This window comes from Pelophylax lessonae (genome assembly GCF_965119305.1).
Source record: "Pelophylax lessonae genome assembly, chromosome: 3".
NCBI lineage: Eukaryota > Metazoa > Chordata > Amphibia > Anura > Ranidae > Pelophylax > Pelophylax lessonae.
The window spans coordinates 490,205,460-490,220,775 of NC_138770.1; the positions used below are offsets into that span (position 1 = coordinate 490,205,460).

At 49.6% G+C, this 15,316-nt stretch overlaps 1 protein-coding gene across 6 annotated transcripts in view; it reads left to right on the top strand.

Moving 5' to 3' along the window:
• The window catches only part of MAP4K3 (mitogen-activated protein kinase kinase kinase kinase 3), an 883,599-nt gene that overhangs the window by 158,943 nt on the left and 709,340 nt on the right, over nucleotides 1-15,316 (top strand). For all 6 annotated transcript variants that reach the window (XM_082251934.1, XM_082251933.1, XM_082251935.1 and 3 more), the window contains exon 3: nucleotides 12,434-12,524. In XM_082251934.1, coding sequence (XP_082108060.1) covers nucleotides 12,434-12,524 — 91 coding nt within the window. The remainder of the gene's footprint in view (nucleotides 1-12,433; nucleotides 12,525-15,316) is intronic.

Below are 15,316 nucleotides of genomic sequence, written 5' to 3' on the forward strand. Positions count from 1 at the left end.
CTTTCCTCTGATTCTGAGGGTGAAGGTGATGGGGCTGTTATGGCGGGGGCCTCCTTATCGGGGTCCTGCTCCTCCCTAGATCTAGTGGGGTCCGAGGTGGAGGCTGAAGTTGAGGGGGTTGATAATTCTCCCCCTGGCTCGCCTGAAGAGCTTGCAATCATGGATGAATTGATTGCTTCCATAAAGCAAACGCTGCGTTTGCAGGATGAAGTATGTCCCCCCGCTGCCTTGGCGGCCTATGGGACGCAGAGAAAACGCAGGACGCCGCAGGTTTTTCCCTGCAATGATGATTTTCAGCGCGCTGTTAAGGAACAATGGCGCAATCTGCGCAAACCTTTTGCTGTACCAAGTAGATTCAAGCTGCGTTATCCTTTCTCGCCTTCCACTGATGAAAGGTGGTGTGTGCCTCCCCCAGTGGATCACGCAATTGCGGTTTTAAACAAAGCCACTGCGATTCCTGCAGAGGATTCCCCTGTGTTCCGTGATGCCACGGATAGGAGATTGGAGTCTCTTGCCCGTCATACTTATTCTGTTACGGGTTCTATGCTTAAGGCTCTGTTTGCTTCTCTCATGGCGGCCCAGGCGATCGCAAGTTGGACGCAGATGCTTAGGCGCGTCCTAGTGGCCGATTCGGCCTCGCCGGCGACCCTGGATATGGTGGATCAAATACACCAGGGTGTCATGTATCTGTGTGATGCGGACCTGGACCTGGTTCCGTTGGCTGCACGGGTGCACAGCGTGGCGGTGTTGTCTCGCCGCCTGGTTTGGTTGAAATGTTGGTCGGTGGACCAGTCCTCACGTAAGACCTTAGCCAATCTACCTTATGATGGGTCTCGCCTTTTTGGGGAGTCCTTGGATGTGTTGATTAAGGGGATCACCGGGGGTAAGAGCACTCTCTTGCCCCATTTCCCCAAGGCTAAGGGGGCTTCTGGGAAGAAGCATGCTAATTTTCGGCCCCCTCAGGGGTCCTTTCGTGCCTTTCGGCCGCACTACAAGGGCAAGCCGTTCAAAGGTCAAGGCTCTCAGAAGAAGCCCTGGTCTGGGAAACAGAAGTCCGGTCAATCCGGATCTGCAGCCCATAACAGTACGGCCTGAAGGGGCGCCCTCACCCAGTTTTGGGGTGGGGGGACGCTTGCTCGGTTTTCTTCAGCCCTGGTTGGCCCGTGTGCGGGACAGATGGGTTCAGGAGATCGTTCGATCTGGTTACAAGATCGAGTTTCTCTCTCGGCCGGAGAGCAGATTTTTTCCCTCAAATCTTCAACTGTCTCCAGAGCGTTTGCGGGACCTACACCTGGCGGTGCGGGACCTGAGGGCTCAGGGAGTGGTGGTCCCGGTGCCTCATCGGGACAGATTTCGGGGGTTTTATTCCAATCTGTTCACCGTGCCCAGAAAGGAGGGCAAGGTTCGTCCAATTCTGGACTTGAAGGCTCTGAACCGCTCTGTGCGGGTTCGCAAGTTCCGCATGGAATCCCTGCGGTCGGTGGTGGCTGCCCTGGTTCCGGGGGAATTCATGGCCTCCATCGATTTGAAGGATGCGTATCTTCACATCCCCATTTTCGAGGGTCACCAGAGGTTCCTTCGATTTGCCATTGCGGAGGATCACTACCAGTTCGTGGCGTTGCCTTTTGGTCTCGCCTCGGCTCCGCGGGTCTTCACCAAGGTGCTTGCACCGGTTCTGGCATTATTGAGGGCCCAGGGCATTTCTGTCCTGGGGTATCTGGACGACATTCTGGTTCGGTCTGCGACCAGCCAGGGTCTGGAGAAGGACCTGTCTGTCACGATGCAAACTCTGCAGGAGTTTGGTTGGACGATAAATTTTCCAAAGTCGACACTGAGTCCGTCGGTTCGTCTTCCCTACCTGGGAATGATTCTGGACTCGGTGCAGGCGAAGGTCTTCCTGCCGGAAGACAAGCTCAGAACTCTTCAGGAGGAAGTCAGGTCCCTCAGGGACGTTCCGCACTCGTCTCTGCGGACGTGCATGAGATGTCTGGGATTGATGGTCTCGGCCTTCGAGGCGATTCCCTTCGCCCAGTTTCACACGCGGGGTCTCCAAGCGGAGATCCTGTCCATGTGGGACGGGCGACCTCAATCCCTGGATCTTCAAATCTCGTTGAGTCATCGCACCAGAAGAGACCTTCTGTGGTGGCTCCAGTCCCCGTTGGTGTCCGGGGGCAAGTCGTTTCGTCCTGTCTCGTGGACGGTGATCACCACGGATGCCAGCCTGTCGGGCTGGGGTGGTGTTCTGGGCGTTCTGTCCACCCAGGGAACTTGGTCGGAGGGGGAGTCTTCCCTTCCGATCAACATTCTGGAATTGCGTGCGATAAATCTCTGTCTTCATCGCTGGACGGACCGGCTGCAGGGCTGCCCGGTTCGGGTGCAGACGGACAATGCCACGGCGGTGGCCTACATCAACCACCAAGGGGGCACCAGGAGTGCCAGAGCGGCTCGAGAAGTGGCCGACATTCTGTCTTGGGCCGAGACTCATGTCCCGGCGATAACGGCGGTTCACATTCCGGGGGTGGAGAACTGGCAGGCGGACTATCTGAGTCGCCAGACCCTGGATCAGGGGGAATGGTCTCTCCACCCGGCTGTCTTCCAGATGTTGTGCGCGAAGTGGGGTCTTCCAGATGTGGACCTGTTCGCGTCTCGTCTCAACAACAAGGTGAGAAGGTTCGTGGCAAGGATGCGCGATCCTCGGGCAGACGCGTCGGACGCGTTAGTGGCCCCGTGGCATCAGTACAGGCTGATGTACGCGTTTCCACCGATTCAGTTGCTGTCCAGGTTCCTTCGCAGGTTACACTCGGAACGCAGCAAGGTGATTCTTGTGGCACCGGACTGGCCTCGCCGGTCCTGGTACGCAGACCTCGTGAATCTGGCGGTCGACGCCCCGTGGCGTCTGCCTCTTCGAGACGATCTCCTGTCTCAAGGACCGATATACCATCCTGCTTTACAGTCTCTGGCTTTGACGGCCTGGCTGTTGAGACCGAGGTCCTGAAGGAGAAGGGTCTCTCTCCAGAGTTCGTTCATACTTTGATCAACGCGAGGAAGTCTTCCTCGGGGAAGGTTTATTACCGTACTTGGAAGGCCTATTTTGCCTGGTGTGAGTCCAGGGGGTTTTCACCCCGCACATACTCGGTTTCCCGAGTGCTGTCCTTCCTTCAAACGGGTGTCGATCAGCGTTTGGCGCTGGCTACGATAAAGGGTCAGGTGTCTGCGCTGGCCGTTCTGTTTCAACGTCCCGTGGCTTCCAACTCCTTGGTTGGCACTTTTGTTCAGGGTGTGCGGCATCTGGTTCCTCCTAGGAGGGATCCTTTGCCCCCTTGGGACTTGAATCTCGTTCTGTCTGTGTTGCAACGTGCTCCTTTTGAACAGATCAGGGAGATCTCGTTGTCTATGTTGTCCAAAAAGGTCGCCTTTTTGGTGGCGATCACTTCGGCTCGCAGAGTGTCGGACCTGGCAGCTTTGTCCTGCAAGTCTCCGTATCTGGTTGTTCATTTGGATAAGGTGGTCTTGCGACCTAATCTTTCTTTTCTTCCGAAACGAGTTTCGGAATTCCATCTTAATGAGGATATTGTTTTGCCTTCGCTGTGCGCGAAGCCTAAACATCCAAAGGAGGTGAGATTACATTCTCTGGATGTTGTTCGGGCGATAAGGGTTTACCTTAAATCGACTGAGTCTTTTCGAAAGACGGACTCCTTGTTTGTTCTTCCAGAGGGTCCTCGGAAGGGCATGGCGGCTTCGGCCTCTACCATCGCCAAGTGGATCAGGCAGACCATTGAACAGGCCTATGCCTTGCAGGGGAAGGTTCCCCCTGTGCCTGTGAAGGCGCACTCTACTAGATCTTTGAGTACGTCTTGGGCCTGTCGTCATGGGGCTTCTGTAGCCCAGGTGTGTAAGGCGGCGACTTGGTCGACCGTACACACGTTCACAAAATTCTACAAAGTAGATGTTCAGGCATCGGCGGATGCTTCCTTTGGCCGCAAGGTTCTTCGTGCGGCAATTCCCTAGGGTCCCTTAATGGGGACCCCTGGCTGTTGGGATAAGTTTTTTATCTCCTGGTTATTTGTCTTTTCCTGGGTTGTTGCTCCTGTTGAGCACTTGTTTTTCCTGTTGCCCAGCTGGTTTCCTTCCTTTGGTAAGGTTCCTTTCTTTGATGCGGAGACTGCGTTGCCTTTTCGGCGCGGATGCGTTTCCCACCCCTCATGTTTGCACTGCTTTGGGACGTCCCCATATGTGACGAATATGAAGAGGCGGCGACTGTCGGAGGACGTAAGAGAAAACGGAATTTTTGTAAAATCTTACCTGTAAAATTCCTTTCTCTGAGTCCTCTGACAGTCGCCGCCCCCGCCCCTCTTTTGGGGTTTGGTTGTATACTCTACTGCTATTCCACTAAAACTGAGATATGGTTGCAGGAAGTAGAAGGGTATTGACTGAGGGGACCACCCCTTGAGGGTGGGATATGTTAAAAGCTTTAATGTTAACATATTCTGTTGCCTAGCTACTCCTTCGGAGCAAAGTCTAATACCCATATGTGACGAATATGAAGAGGCGGCGACTGTCGGAGGACTCAGAGAAAGGAATTTTACAGGTAAGATTTTACAAAAATTCATTTTTTTTTATTTTTTTTTATAAAGAAATCACAAATCACACATGCTTTTCAGAAATGTCATGAGCACCAGGTGGCTAAGTGGTTAGCAAATCTGCCGTGCAACAGTGTGTTCAAATCCTTGAACTGTCTCTGTTGTTCTGTATGACAAGCAACACTAATATGACTCCTCCCCAAAAATAAAACATTGTATATGTGTGTAATTAATATATTTTCGGGTTGGTTAGATATAGAAAGTAACAAAAAATATATTAGTTTTTGCATATGTATGTATATATATATATGCATATGCAAAAACCAGTATATTATTGTTACTTTCTATATCTAACCATTCCAAAAATATATTAATTTCACGCCATATTAGTGTTGTTTGTCATATATATATATATATATATATATATATATATATATATATATATATATATATATATATATATATATATATATATATATATATATATATTACAAAACAATAAAAAAAAAAAAAATATATATATATATATATACATATCATTATTTATTTTTGCATCTATATATATGTGTGTGTGTATATATATATATATATATATATATATATACATACATAGATATGCGCGTTTTTCTCATTAGCGCCTGCAGCGGTATTTTTCCGCAGTTCATTAAACTCCCACTAACGTTTTCTAAAACGTTATTTTTAGCCTACTTTTTGGTATGGAGCATGCGCACATGGGCTATCTGCCAGAAATAGACTCCGAAGCTATTTTTGCATTTTTACACTTTTATTAAAATCTTTTTTTCTACATAACTTTTTCACACAGTTTAAAAGCAGTTTATCTCAAGATCATATAACACATCTTTCCCAACCTTTTTTTATTTTTTTCCTTTCATATTTTGTGATTTTTACCTCCAGCCCTGATGTTATTTGATCTTAGTGAATTTGACATTGCTCATAACGTTTCTGATGGAGGTATAGTGAATTGCATTTGCACCTTAAAATAGTCAAAATTGAGGTAAAGTAGAACTAGATCAGTGTTTGAGGTACAGTGAATTAGGCCCTAAGTCTCTTTGAGGTTGTCTGTCCAGGTGAGCTCCTGTTGTTCCTGCTTGAGCTCTATATTCTTTGGTTTGCTAAAGTTTTTAGCCTTGTTGGGAATTACGTTCTTTTTCTGCGTTGTTTTCCCACCCCTCATGCAAATACTTCTTTGGGAAGTCCCTATGGTCAAGAATTATATGGAGCAGCGTCTGTCAATGAAGGATAGAAAAAAAATGGATTTTTGTCTTACCATAAAATCCTTTTCTCTGAAGTTCATTGACAGACGCAGCACCCGCCCCTCTTTCTTGAGTGGGTTGGGGTTTTTCCTCTAAACGCTCCTTGCAACGAAACTGAAGCCTTTAGCAGAGTGTGTGGGTGTATGCCTGCAGGGTCGGCCCCATGGGCATGGTAAAGCTTTTTCCTGCCTAGTGTTCTACTCCTGCAGGGGGCAGCATAACCCATTGGTCCAGAATTATATGGAGCTGAGTCTGTCAATGAACTTAAGAGAAAAGGATTCACGGTAAGACAAAAATCAATTTTTCTCTTACGTCCTCCGACAGTCGCCGCCCATTCACACAGTCTTCACCAATGGGTATTAACCTTTGCTCTGCAGGAATAGCTAGGCACAAGACTTGTTAGTAACAAAAGCTTTTAGCATAGACACACCCCTAGGGGCTGTCCCACTAGTCAATACCTCCCTGCACCAGCATTCCCAACTCAGTTTTGATTATGCCTAGCTCAGGAGTAGTCAGGCTTTCCTTTGCTGGGGCTTCAGTCTCAGCCTTCTACCCTTTTTTGATTTTATTTCAAGTGTTTTCTCTTTATTTTACTAGCTGTTATTTGTCAGCTCTTAGTTAGGGATCTTCGGATGAAGATGCATCATGCGGAGCTGGGTATCGGACTGGCCGCCCTGGATCCCAGGGCTGAGGGCCAGATGGATCCCCAGCCTGCCTTCGAGCGTTCAGCTACGGTTCGCCCTGGCGCCATGAACGACCCATCCCTGCTCACTGCAGGGATGCTGCCTGTGAGGTGGCTACCTCACTGGACGCCATTCTGCGGTCTTGTGCTGCGGTCCCCTGCGTCCCAGCTGTGGCACTCCCTGTCATAATGGATAGCGTTTTGTCGCTTTTGAGACGGTTCCCCACGCCATCCGATACGGTAAGCACCTTCTGTGTTGGGACCATCTGTCTGGGGTGTCAGTCTGTGGCTGTGTTACCCCCCATGTCTGTTATGTGCGGGCTCCCTGTAGATCCCTGTGGGGGTTATATGCCTTTAATGGGCTGCGAGGGGGGGCCCCTCCCGCTCTGCTGTGATGATTCCTTTTGGGGCGATATGTGTGCAGACATGCTGTGGCGGCGGCCGCGGTTGCGGTCCGCCATTTTTTTGTACATGCTGTGGGCGGCCTGTTCCTGGGCCTTGTGCAGAGTGCGGAGCAATGTGCTTTGGCGGTGACATGCGCGCTCGATCGAGCATATGTCGGCGACCATTTTTTACTGTAGCCTCTATTCCCTTATGCTGAGCAGCCATTTTCCCTGAGCCTCGTGGGTTATATAGTTCAGCCGGTTCTTACATCACTTCCTCTTCTCTCTGGAACAGCGATCGGTGGCAGCAGCCTGTTGTGCTCTCTCCAGGTTTTTGCATTTGTACTGTCCTTCCTAACTCTGTGTTTTTCTGCCCCTGTGTGGGTCGGTGCATACAGATTAGAGTGCGGTGGGCTGCGCTCGCCGTAGTGTTAAAGGGCCAGTACCTTTTTTTTTTTTTTCAATCATTCCTGTTTTTGGGCATGGATTCCCAGGATAGCAAGTTTCCCCCCGCCCTGGTGGGGGACCAAGGGGCTGCTGCACCCCCCGAGGGGGCTGATCTGGCCACTGTAGTGGCGTCCTTGGTATCACAAATGAAGGTGCTGATGGCTGAAAGTTCTGCAAAGAGGGCCAGGTTATCCATTTCCTCTGATTCAGAGGGCGATGTGGCTGCTGTGGCTGGCGTGCCCTTCTCAGGGTCTCGCTCATCTCTAGACCTTATGGGGTCTGAGGGGGAGGTGGAGGGGGTTGATACTTCTCCTCCTGGCTCACCTGAAGAACTTGCACTCATGGATGAGCTGATTGCCTCCATAAAGGATACGCTGCACCTGGAGGATGAGCCCACTCCTCCCGCTAGAGTGTCCTCCTTTGGGACACATAGAACTCTCAAATCAGCGCAGGTTTTTCCCTGCCCTGCGGAGTTTCATCACACTGTTTACGAGCAGTGGCGCAATTTAAGGAAGCCCTTTACGGTGCCCAGTAGGTTTAAACTGCTTTATCCCTTTGCGCCTTCCACCGACGAGCGTTGGTGTGTAGCGCCTCAAGCGGATCACGCTGTAGCCGTTTTAAACAAGGCTACCCTGGTTCCTACTGAGGATACGCCGGTTTTCCGGGATCCTACGGACAGAAGGTTGGAGTCTCTTGCCCGTCATGCTTATATGGTGGCTGGCTCTATGCTCAAGCCTATATTTGCTTCGGTTATGGCGGCCCAGGCGGTGGCCGATTGGACAAAGGTGCTCAGGCGCACCCTGGTGGCTGATTCGGCTCCGCGAATCAGCCACCAGGGTCCCTGGGAGTGGTGGTTCCGGTGCCTCATCGGGACAGGTTTCTGGGGTTTTACTCCAATCTGTTCACTGTGCCCAGAAAGGAGGGCAAGGTGCGTCCGATTCTGGACCTAAAAGCTCTGAACCGCTTCGTGCGTGTTCGGAGGTTCCGCATGGAATCCCTGCGCTCAGTGGTGGCTGCCCTGAGTCCGGGGGAGTTCATGGCCTCCATCGATTTGAAGGATGCGTACCTACACATCCCCATTTTCGAGGGTCACCAGAGGTACCTTCGATTCGCCATTGCGGAGGATCACTACCAATTTGTGGCGTTACCTTCCGGTCTCGCTTCGGCTCCGCGAGTTTTTACCAAAGTTCTGGCGCCGGTTCTGGCCCTGTTACGGGCACAGGGCATTGCGGTCTTGGGGTATCTGGACGATCTCCTGATAAGGTCGAATGCCAGCCAGAACCTGTTGACCGACCTGTCCACCACGGTGCAGACACTTCAGGAGTTCGGTTGGACCATAAACGTTCCGAAGTCGACTGTGTCCTTCGGTTCGCCTTCCCTATCTGGGGATGGTTCTGGACTCTGTTCAGGCGAAGGTTTTCCTCCCGGAGGACAAGCTCCGGACGCTTCAGGACGAAGTCAGGTCCCTCTGGGACAACCGATTCTCGTCTCTCAGGACATGCATGAGATGTCTGGGGTTGATGGTCTCGGCTTTCGAGGCGATCCCTTTTGCCCAGTTTCACACGCGGGGTCTCCAGGCGGAGATTCTTGCCAAGTGGGACGGGCGACCACAGTCTCTGGATCTGCGGGTCTCATTGTGCCACCGCACCAGAAGGGGTCTTCTTTGGTGGCTCCAGTCCCCAGCGGTGTCAGGGGGCAAGTCTTTTCGTCCATTGTTCTGGACGGTGGTCACCACGGATGCCAGCCTGTCGGGCTGGGGTGGTGTCCTGGGCAATCTGTCGGCCCAGGGAACTTGGTCGGAAGAGGAATCCTCCCTTCCGATCAACATTCTGGAATTGAAAGCAATAAAGCTTTGCCTTCTCCAATGGTCGGAACGGCTTCAGGGCCATCCGGTTCGGGTTCAAACGGACAATGCCACCACTGTGGCTTACATCAACCACCAAGGGGGCACCAGGAGTGCCCGTGCGGCTCGGGAAGTGGCCGACAGTCTGTCTTGGGCCGAGTCGCATGTCCCGGCGATAACGGGAGTTCACATACCGGGGGTGGAGAACTGGCAGGCGGATTATCTGAGCCGCCAGACCCTGGACCAGGGGGAATGGTCCCTACACCCGGATGTCTTCCAGATGTTGTGCGCGAAGTGGGGTTCACCAGATGTGGACCTGTTCGCGTCTCGTCTAAACAACAAGGTGGAAAGGTTCGTGGCAAGAACGCGCGATCCTCGGGCGGACGCCTCGGACGCGTTGGTGGCGCCCTGGCATCAGTATCATCTGATGTATGCCTTTCCCCCCATTCAGCTGCTGTCCAGGCTCCTTCGCAGGTTAGCCTCGGAACCGCACACGGTGATTCTGGTGGCACCGGACTGGCCTCGCCGGTCTTGGTACGCAGACCTCGTTCTGCTGGCAGTCGAACCTCCGTTTCGCCTGCCGATTCGGGAAGACCTTCTGTCTCAAGGGCCGATATTCCATCCTGCTTTACAGTCGCTGGCTTTAACGGCCTGGCTGTTGAAAGCCAGGTCCTGAAGGACAAGGGTCTCTACCCTGAGGTCATTCCCACTTTGATCAAGGCTAGAAAAGCCTCTTCTCTTCTGGGAAGATTTATTACCGTACTTGGAAAGCGTACTTTGCCTGGTGTGAGTCCAGGGGGTATTCCCCTCGCTCATACTCGGTGTCGAGAGTGCTGGCTTTCCTCCAAACTGGAGTGGACCAGCGTTTGGCGCTGGCCACGATTAAGGGCCAGATTTCTGCACTGGCTGTTCTTTTCCAGCGCCCTGTGGTGTCAAATTCCTTGGTTCGCACCTTTGTTCAGGGGGTGCGTCATTTGGCCCCTCCTCGGAGGCAGCCTTTGCCTCCGTGGGACTTGAACCTGGTTCTGTCCGTGTTGCAGCACGCTCCCTTTGACAGAATCAGGGAGATCTCGTTACCTCTGCTGTCCAAAAAGGTTGCCTTTTTGGTGGCGATCACTTCGGCTCGCAGGGTGTTGGAGCTGGCAGCGTTGTCCTGCAGCTCTCCCTACTTGGTACTTCACAAGGATAAGGTGGTCTTGCGACCTAATCCGTCCTTTCTGCCGAAAGTGGTCTCGGATTTTCACCTCAATGAGGACATTGTCTTGCCTTCGCTCTGTGCGAAGCCTCAACATCCTAAGGAGGTTGCCTTGCATTCCTTGGATGTTGTCCGGGCGATCAAGGTTTACCTGTCGTCCACTAAATCTTTTCGCAAGTCGGATTCCCTCTTTGTCCTTCCTAAGGGACCTCGGAAGGGCATGGCGGCGTCGGCTGCGACCATCGCCAAATGGATCAGACAAACTATTGTACAGGCCTATGCCTTGACGGAGAGGGTTCCTCCCTTCCCTGTGAAGGCGCACTCTACCAGGTTTTTGAGTACGTCTTGGGCCTTCCGGCATCAGGCTTCTGTGGCCCAGGTGTGTAAGGCGGCGACTTGGTCGTCCGTTCACACCTTCTCCAAATTTTATAAGGTGGATGTTCAGGCATCGGCCGATGCCTCCTTTGGCCGTAAAGTTCTCAGTGCGGCAGTGCCTTAGGGACCCTTGTTTTGGGTCTTTGGCTGTTGGGGTGTTTTTTTTGCCCCTGGGTTACTTGGTTTCCTGGGTTGTTGCTCCTGTTGAGCACATTTTCCTGTTGCCTAGCTGGTTCTCTTACTGTGGTAAGGTTCCTTTCTCTGATGTGGGTACTGCGTTGCTTGTTCTGCGGCTACATCTCCCACCCCTCATGTCTACACTGCTTTGGGACATCCCATTGGTGAAGACTGTGTGAATGGGCGGCGACTGTCGGAGGACGTAAGAGAAAACTGAATTTTTGTAAAATCTTACTGTAAAATTCCTTTCTCTGAGTCCTCCGACAGTCGCCGCCCCCCGCCCCTCTTTTGGGGTTTTTGTGTACTCTTACTGCTATGCTACCAAACTGAGTTGGGAATGCTGGTGCAGGGAGGTATTGACTAGTGGGACAGCCCCTAGGGGTGTGTCTATGCTAAAAGCTTTTGTTCCTAACAAGTCTTGTGCCTAGCTACTCCTGCGGAGCAAAGGTCAATACCCATTGGTGAAGACTGTGTGAATGGGCGGCGACTGTCGGAGGACTCAGAGAAAGGAATTTTACGGTAAGATTTTACAAAAATTCAGTTTTTTCTCATTGAGCTATACTCAGTACCCCATAATGACAAAGTAAAAACAAAAATGAGATGACACGCTTGTGTGATCGCTGTTCTGTCAGTAGAGAAGGTATTGATCCTGTGTTCCTGCAAACCAGGAACATGTATCAGATCCTTCTTATAGTAAAAGCTCCTCGACCACAGTGAGAAAGCACAGCATAGGCACACAACCATTTGATTGTCCCTGATGTTAACCCCTTCCCAGCCAGTGTCATTAGTACAGTGACAGTGCATATTTTTTTAGCACTAATCACTGTATTATATTCACTGGTCCCCAAAAAGTGTCAAAAGTGTCAGCTAGTGTCCGATTTTGTCTGCTGCAATACCGCAGTCCCCCTGAACGCCACCATTACTAGTTAAAAAAAAAATAAAATCAATAAAAATTTCCCATAGTTTGTACATGCCATAACTTTTAAGCAAACTAATCAATATACACTTATTGGGATTTTTTTTTTTTTTTTTTACCAAAAATATGTAGCAGAATACATATTGGCCTAATTTGATGTTTTCCATTTGTTTTATTGGATAGGTTCTATAGCAGAAAGTAAAAAAATATTGTTTTTTTTTTTTCAAAACATTTTTCGTTTGAAGTGCAAAAATTAAAAACTTCAGAGGTGATCAAATAGCACCAAAAGAAAGCTATATTTGTGGGAAAAAAAGGACAGCAATTTTATTTGGGTACAGCGTCTCACAACCGCACAATTGTCAGTTAAAGTAACGCAGTGCCGTATTACAAAAAATGGCCTAGTCATTAAGGTGGTAAAACCTTCTGGAGCTGAAATTTTTTTCTTTTTTTTTTTTTTTTTTTAAACCAAAAAAATTTAATTTTACTTTAGGAATGTATTTGTATTCTTTGTAATGCGCATTTGATTTTTCCCCTAAAAATCTGATGTATTATTTTCTGCAGGAGAAGACTTTGCAGTGGTGCAGCAGGAAATTATAATGATGAAGGACTGCAAACACACAAACATCGTGGCATACTTTGGCAGCTATCTGAGGTAGAGTATTGAATGTGCCTATTCAAAGCACAACTTTACCCATAACAACTTAATACAAAATAATGTTCTTTAGCAAGGAACATACATCCCACATAAATAACTAGTCACAGAAAAGTGCAAAGCTCTCCTTCAATAAAGTGCATTCAAATTTTAGTGCATAAATAAATATCTGAAAACAGTGTAAAAAATCATCTATATATAATAAATAAACGTGAGTCCATCTTTTCTTTTAAATATATATATATATACAGTCCATCAATAAATGATTCAATGTCCGTTAAAAAAAAGGTTGCAGTCCCATACACCAGAAATTGTTCAGTAATGGCCTCTGATCACCACAGTGCCCTTTACGTCTTCTTCCCTGCTATCAGTGGACCTCACTAATTAAAGGAGGTCTATATGGGCTTTTCTGTGTTATAAGTGGCACCGCTTCTACTGGCTTTACACTCCAAATCTGTGGCTCCCAGCGTGGTGTCAATCATATAGGAGGCAAGAGGAAAGAACCATAGTGCAAATCGCTAATAAAAAGTATTTCCATATAAAAATCCACTAACGTTTCAGAAGTAAAAAATGAGCATTTCACAATACAATCCTCTGCATACACGGCTCCACCCTGTCCCAGCGTTATGTCGAAGCCCACCTCACACTTAGCGACCAATGGCCTTTCTCAAAGTTTCAGGCTTTGATAAATAATAATAATTATGCTACCAAAATTACTGTGTGCTGTAAATCATCTCCAGCATTGCTCCTGTTTCTTCTTGCTGGAGGCTGTCATTTTGCTGAAACAAAAGTAAATCCTAAAGCGAAACGAAACCCATCGATTTAGTGGTTTAAAAAAAAACAGTTACATTCCTGGGATGCTTGGATTGCGATCTGTCACATTTGTTTGTGTCCCCGACCAAACTGTCAAACCATCAAATAGCTGGTGTCATAACTGATCACATGTAGCACCATGGCAGTTGCAGATGAAAAGAAGCAGCTTCCTTGGCTGTAAAAGATAGGAGAGTTTAATTCCACTTTAAGACTCGGTTCACATTAGTGCAATGGCAGACATCGCGTTTGATTCGGAGCTCACTGCTCTGAAAATCACATGCGATGTCTGTGTGATGCGAATTCAGCCATACAGATAGTATGGCTGAATTTGCAAACACGCACAGGACCTTTTTTTGGGTCTGCACCGGAATCGGATCGCATGGTGGTTCACACCTATGCGATCCGATTCATGTTCGAATGTCAGTTCGCGATGTGATATGTGAACTGATATGGTGGTGTCGTTAACTTTGAATTGACCCCCCAGCGATTCGCATATGGCAATGTGAACTGCCTGCGCTGGGAATGCGATGCGGGAACCCGCAGTAGATTCGCAGGGTTCCCGCATCGCATAAGTGTGAACCGGGACTTAGACTGTCACCAGATAGGCCTCTACAAACTCGGCAGTGCCTAAAAATGGGGAGCAACTGAACATGTGCAGGGCAACGTGAAACCGTGTATTACTGGATTTTAAACAGTTTAGACACCTATTTTTAATATTTTGCATAGTTATACCTGCAAAAGTGGCCAGCCTGAAGTGATCTACCATGATTACATTTTCTGACTAAAGTTCAACTTTAATATGGGACCAGCATAGCTTTGGAAGCTATACACTCTCAGACCTTGTTCATGCTGGTGCGATTTCTCCTGCGTCTGTCGTTGCGCTGCTATGCATGACAATTGAAATCACATTTTCTCTTTTGTTCACTGACAGACACAGCTTCAAGTCTTTAGACCATTGGGCTTATGCTCTTGCTCTCTAGGAGTAGGACTAGGCGGAAACTTTTATGGTTGCGCCCCTGGGGCCCGTCCTAGGGGGTGTACCATCCCTTCCTGCTGTAGGAATTCCAGTTTTTTCTGCCTAGTTCAGGAGTGGGGACCTGGCTCTCTGCTGGGTTCTGCCGTCCTAGCATGTTTTCCTAATAAAATAGAATTTTTTCCTTTTTTTTTTTATTATTTTTGTTCCTGTGTGAACTACAATCAACTGTTCCTATGAGAACTACAATCAACAGCCGGACTGGGTGACGCACTGGATATTCTAGATCGGCATCACTAAATGGCGGCCCGCTTCCGGCCCGAGCTACTGCTCTATCAGGACCACCGCGATCAGCTGCTGGTTTTCTTTTCAGCCTCTGCTGCTGTTATTAGCAGAGCAGGGCGGATGGTCGGAGGCGGGACGGTTCTGGACTGCATGGAGGAGGCAACTGCCTGAATGAACATTTCATGTTGGAGGTGATTGGCTGCTGGGAGGTGGGAAGTGATTATTGGCTGGGAGTCACACAGTCGGCTGCCTCTCTCCATGCGGTGCTGCTCTTCCTCTGCCTTCGGTTCAAGATTGTCCCACCTCCTGCTCTCCGCCCTGTGTAAGGTAGGAGAGTGAAGGGAGGACATGACTGTGAACTTGTGAAGGAGGGTAGTGGTGTGTGTGTGGGGGGTGGGTGATGGAAAGGGGGACAGTGCTGGGGGGGGGAGGGGGTTGTGAAAGAAGCAGTGCTGTGGGGGTGGGGGGGGGTGAAGGGGGCAGTGCTATGGGGGTGTGTGTTAAAAGGGCAGTGGTGTGTATGTGTGTGGGGGTGATGCAAAGGGAGACTGTGCTGTGAGGGGGATGTGAAAGGGGCAGTGCTTTTGGGGTGATATGTGAAGGGGGCAGTGGTGTGGGGTTAGGGGGGGGGTGAAAGGGACAGTGCTATTGGTGGGATATGTGAAGGGGGGATGTGAGAGGGACAGTGCTGTTGGGGGGATGTGAGAGGGACAGTGCTGTT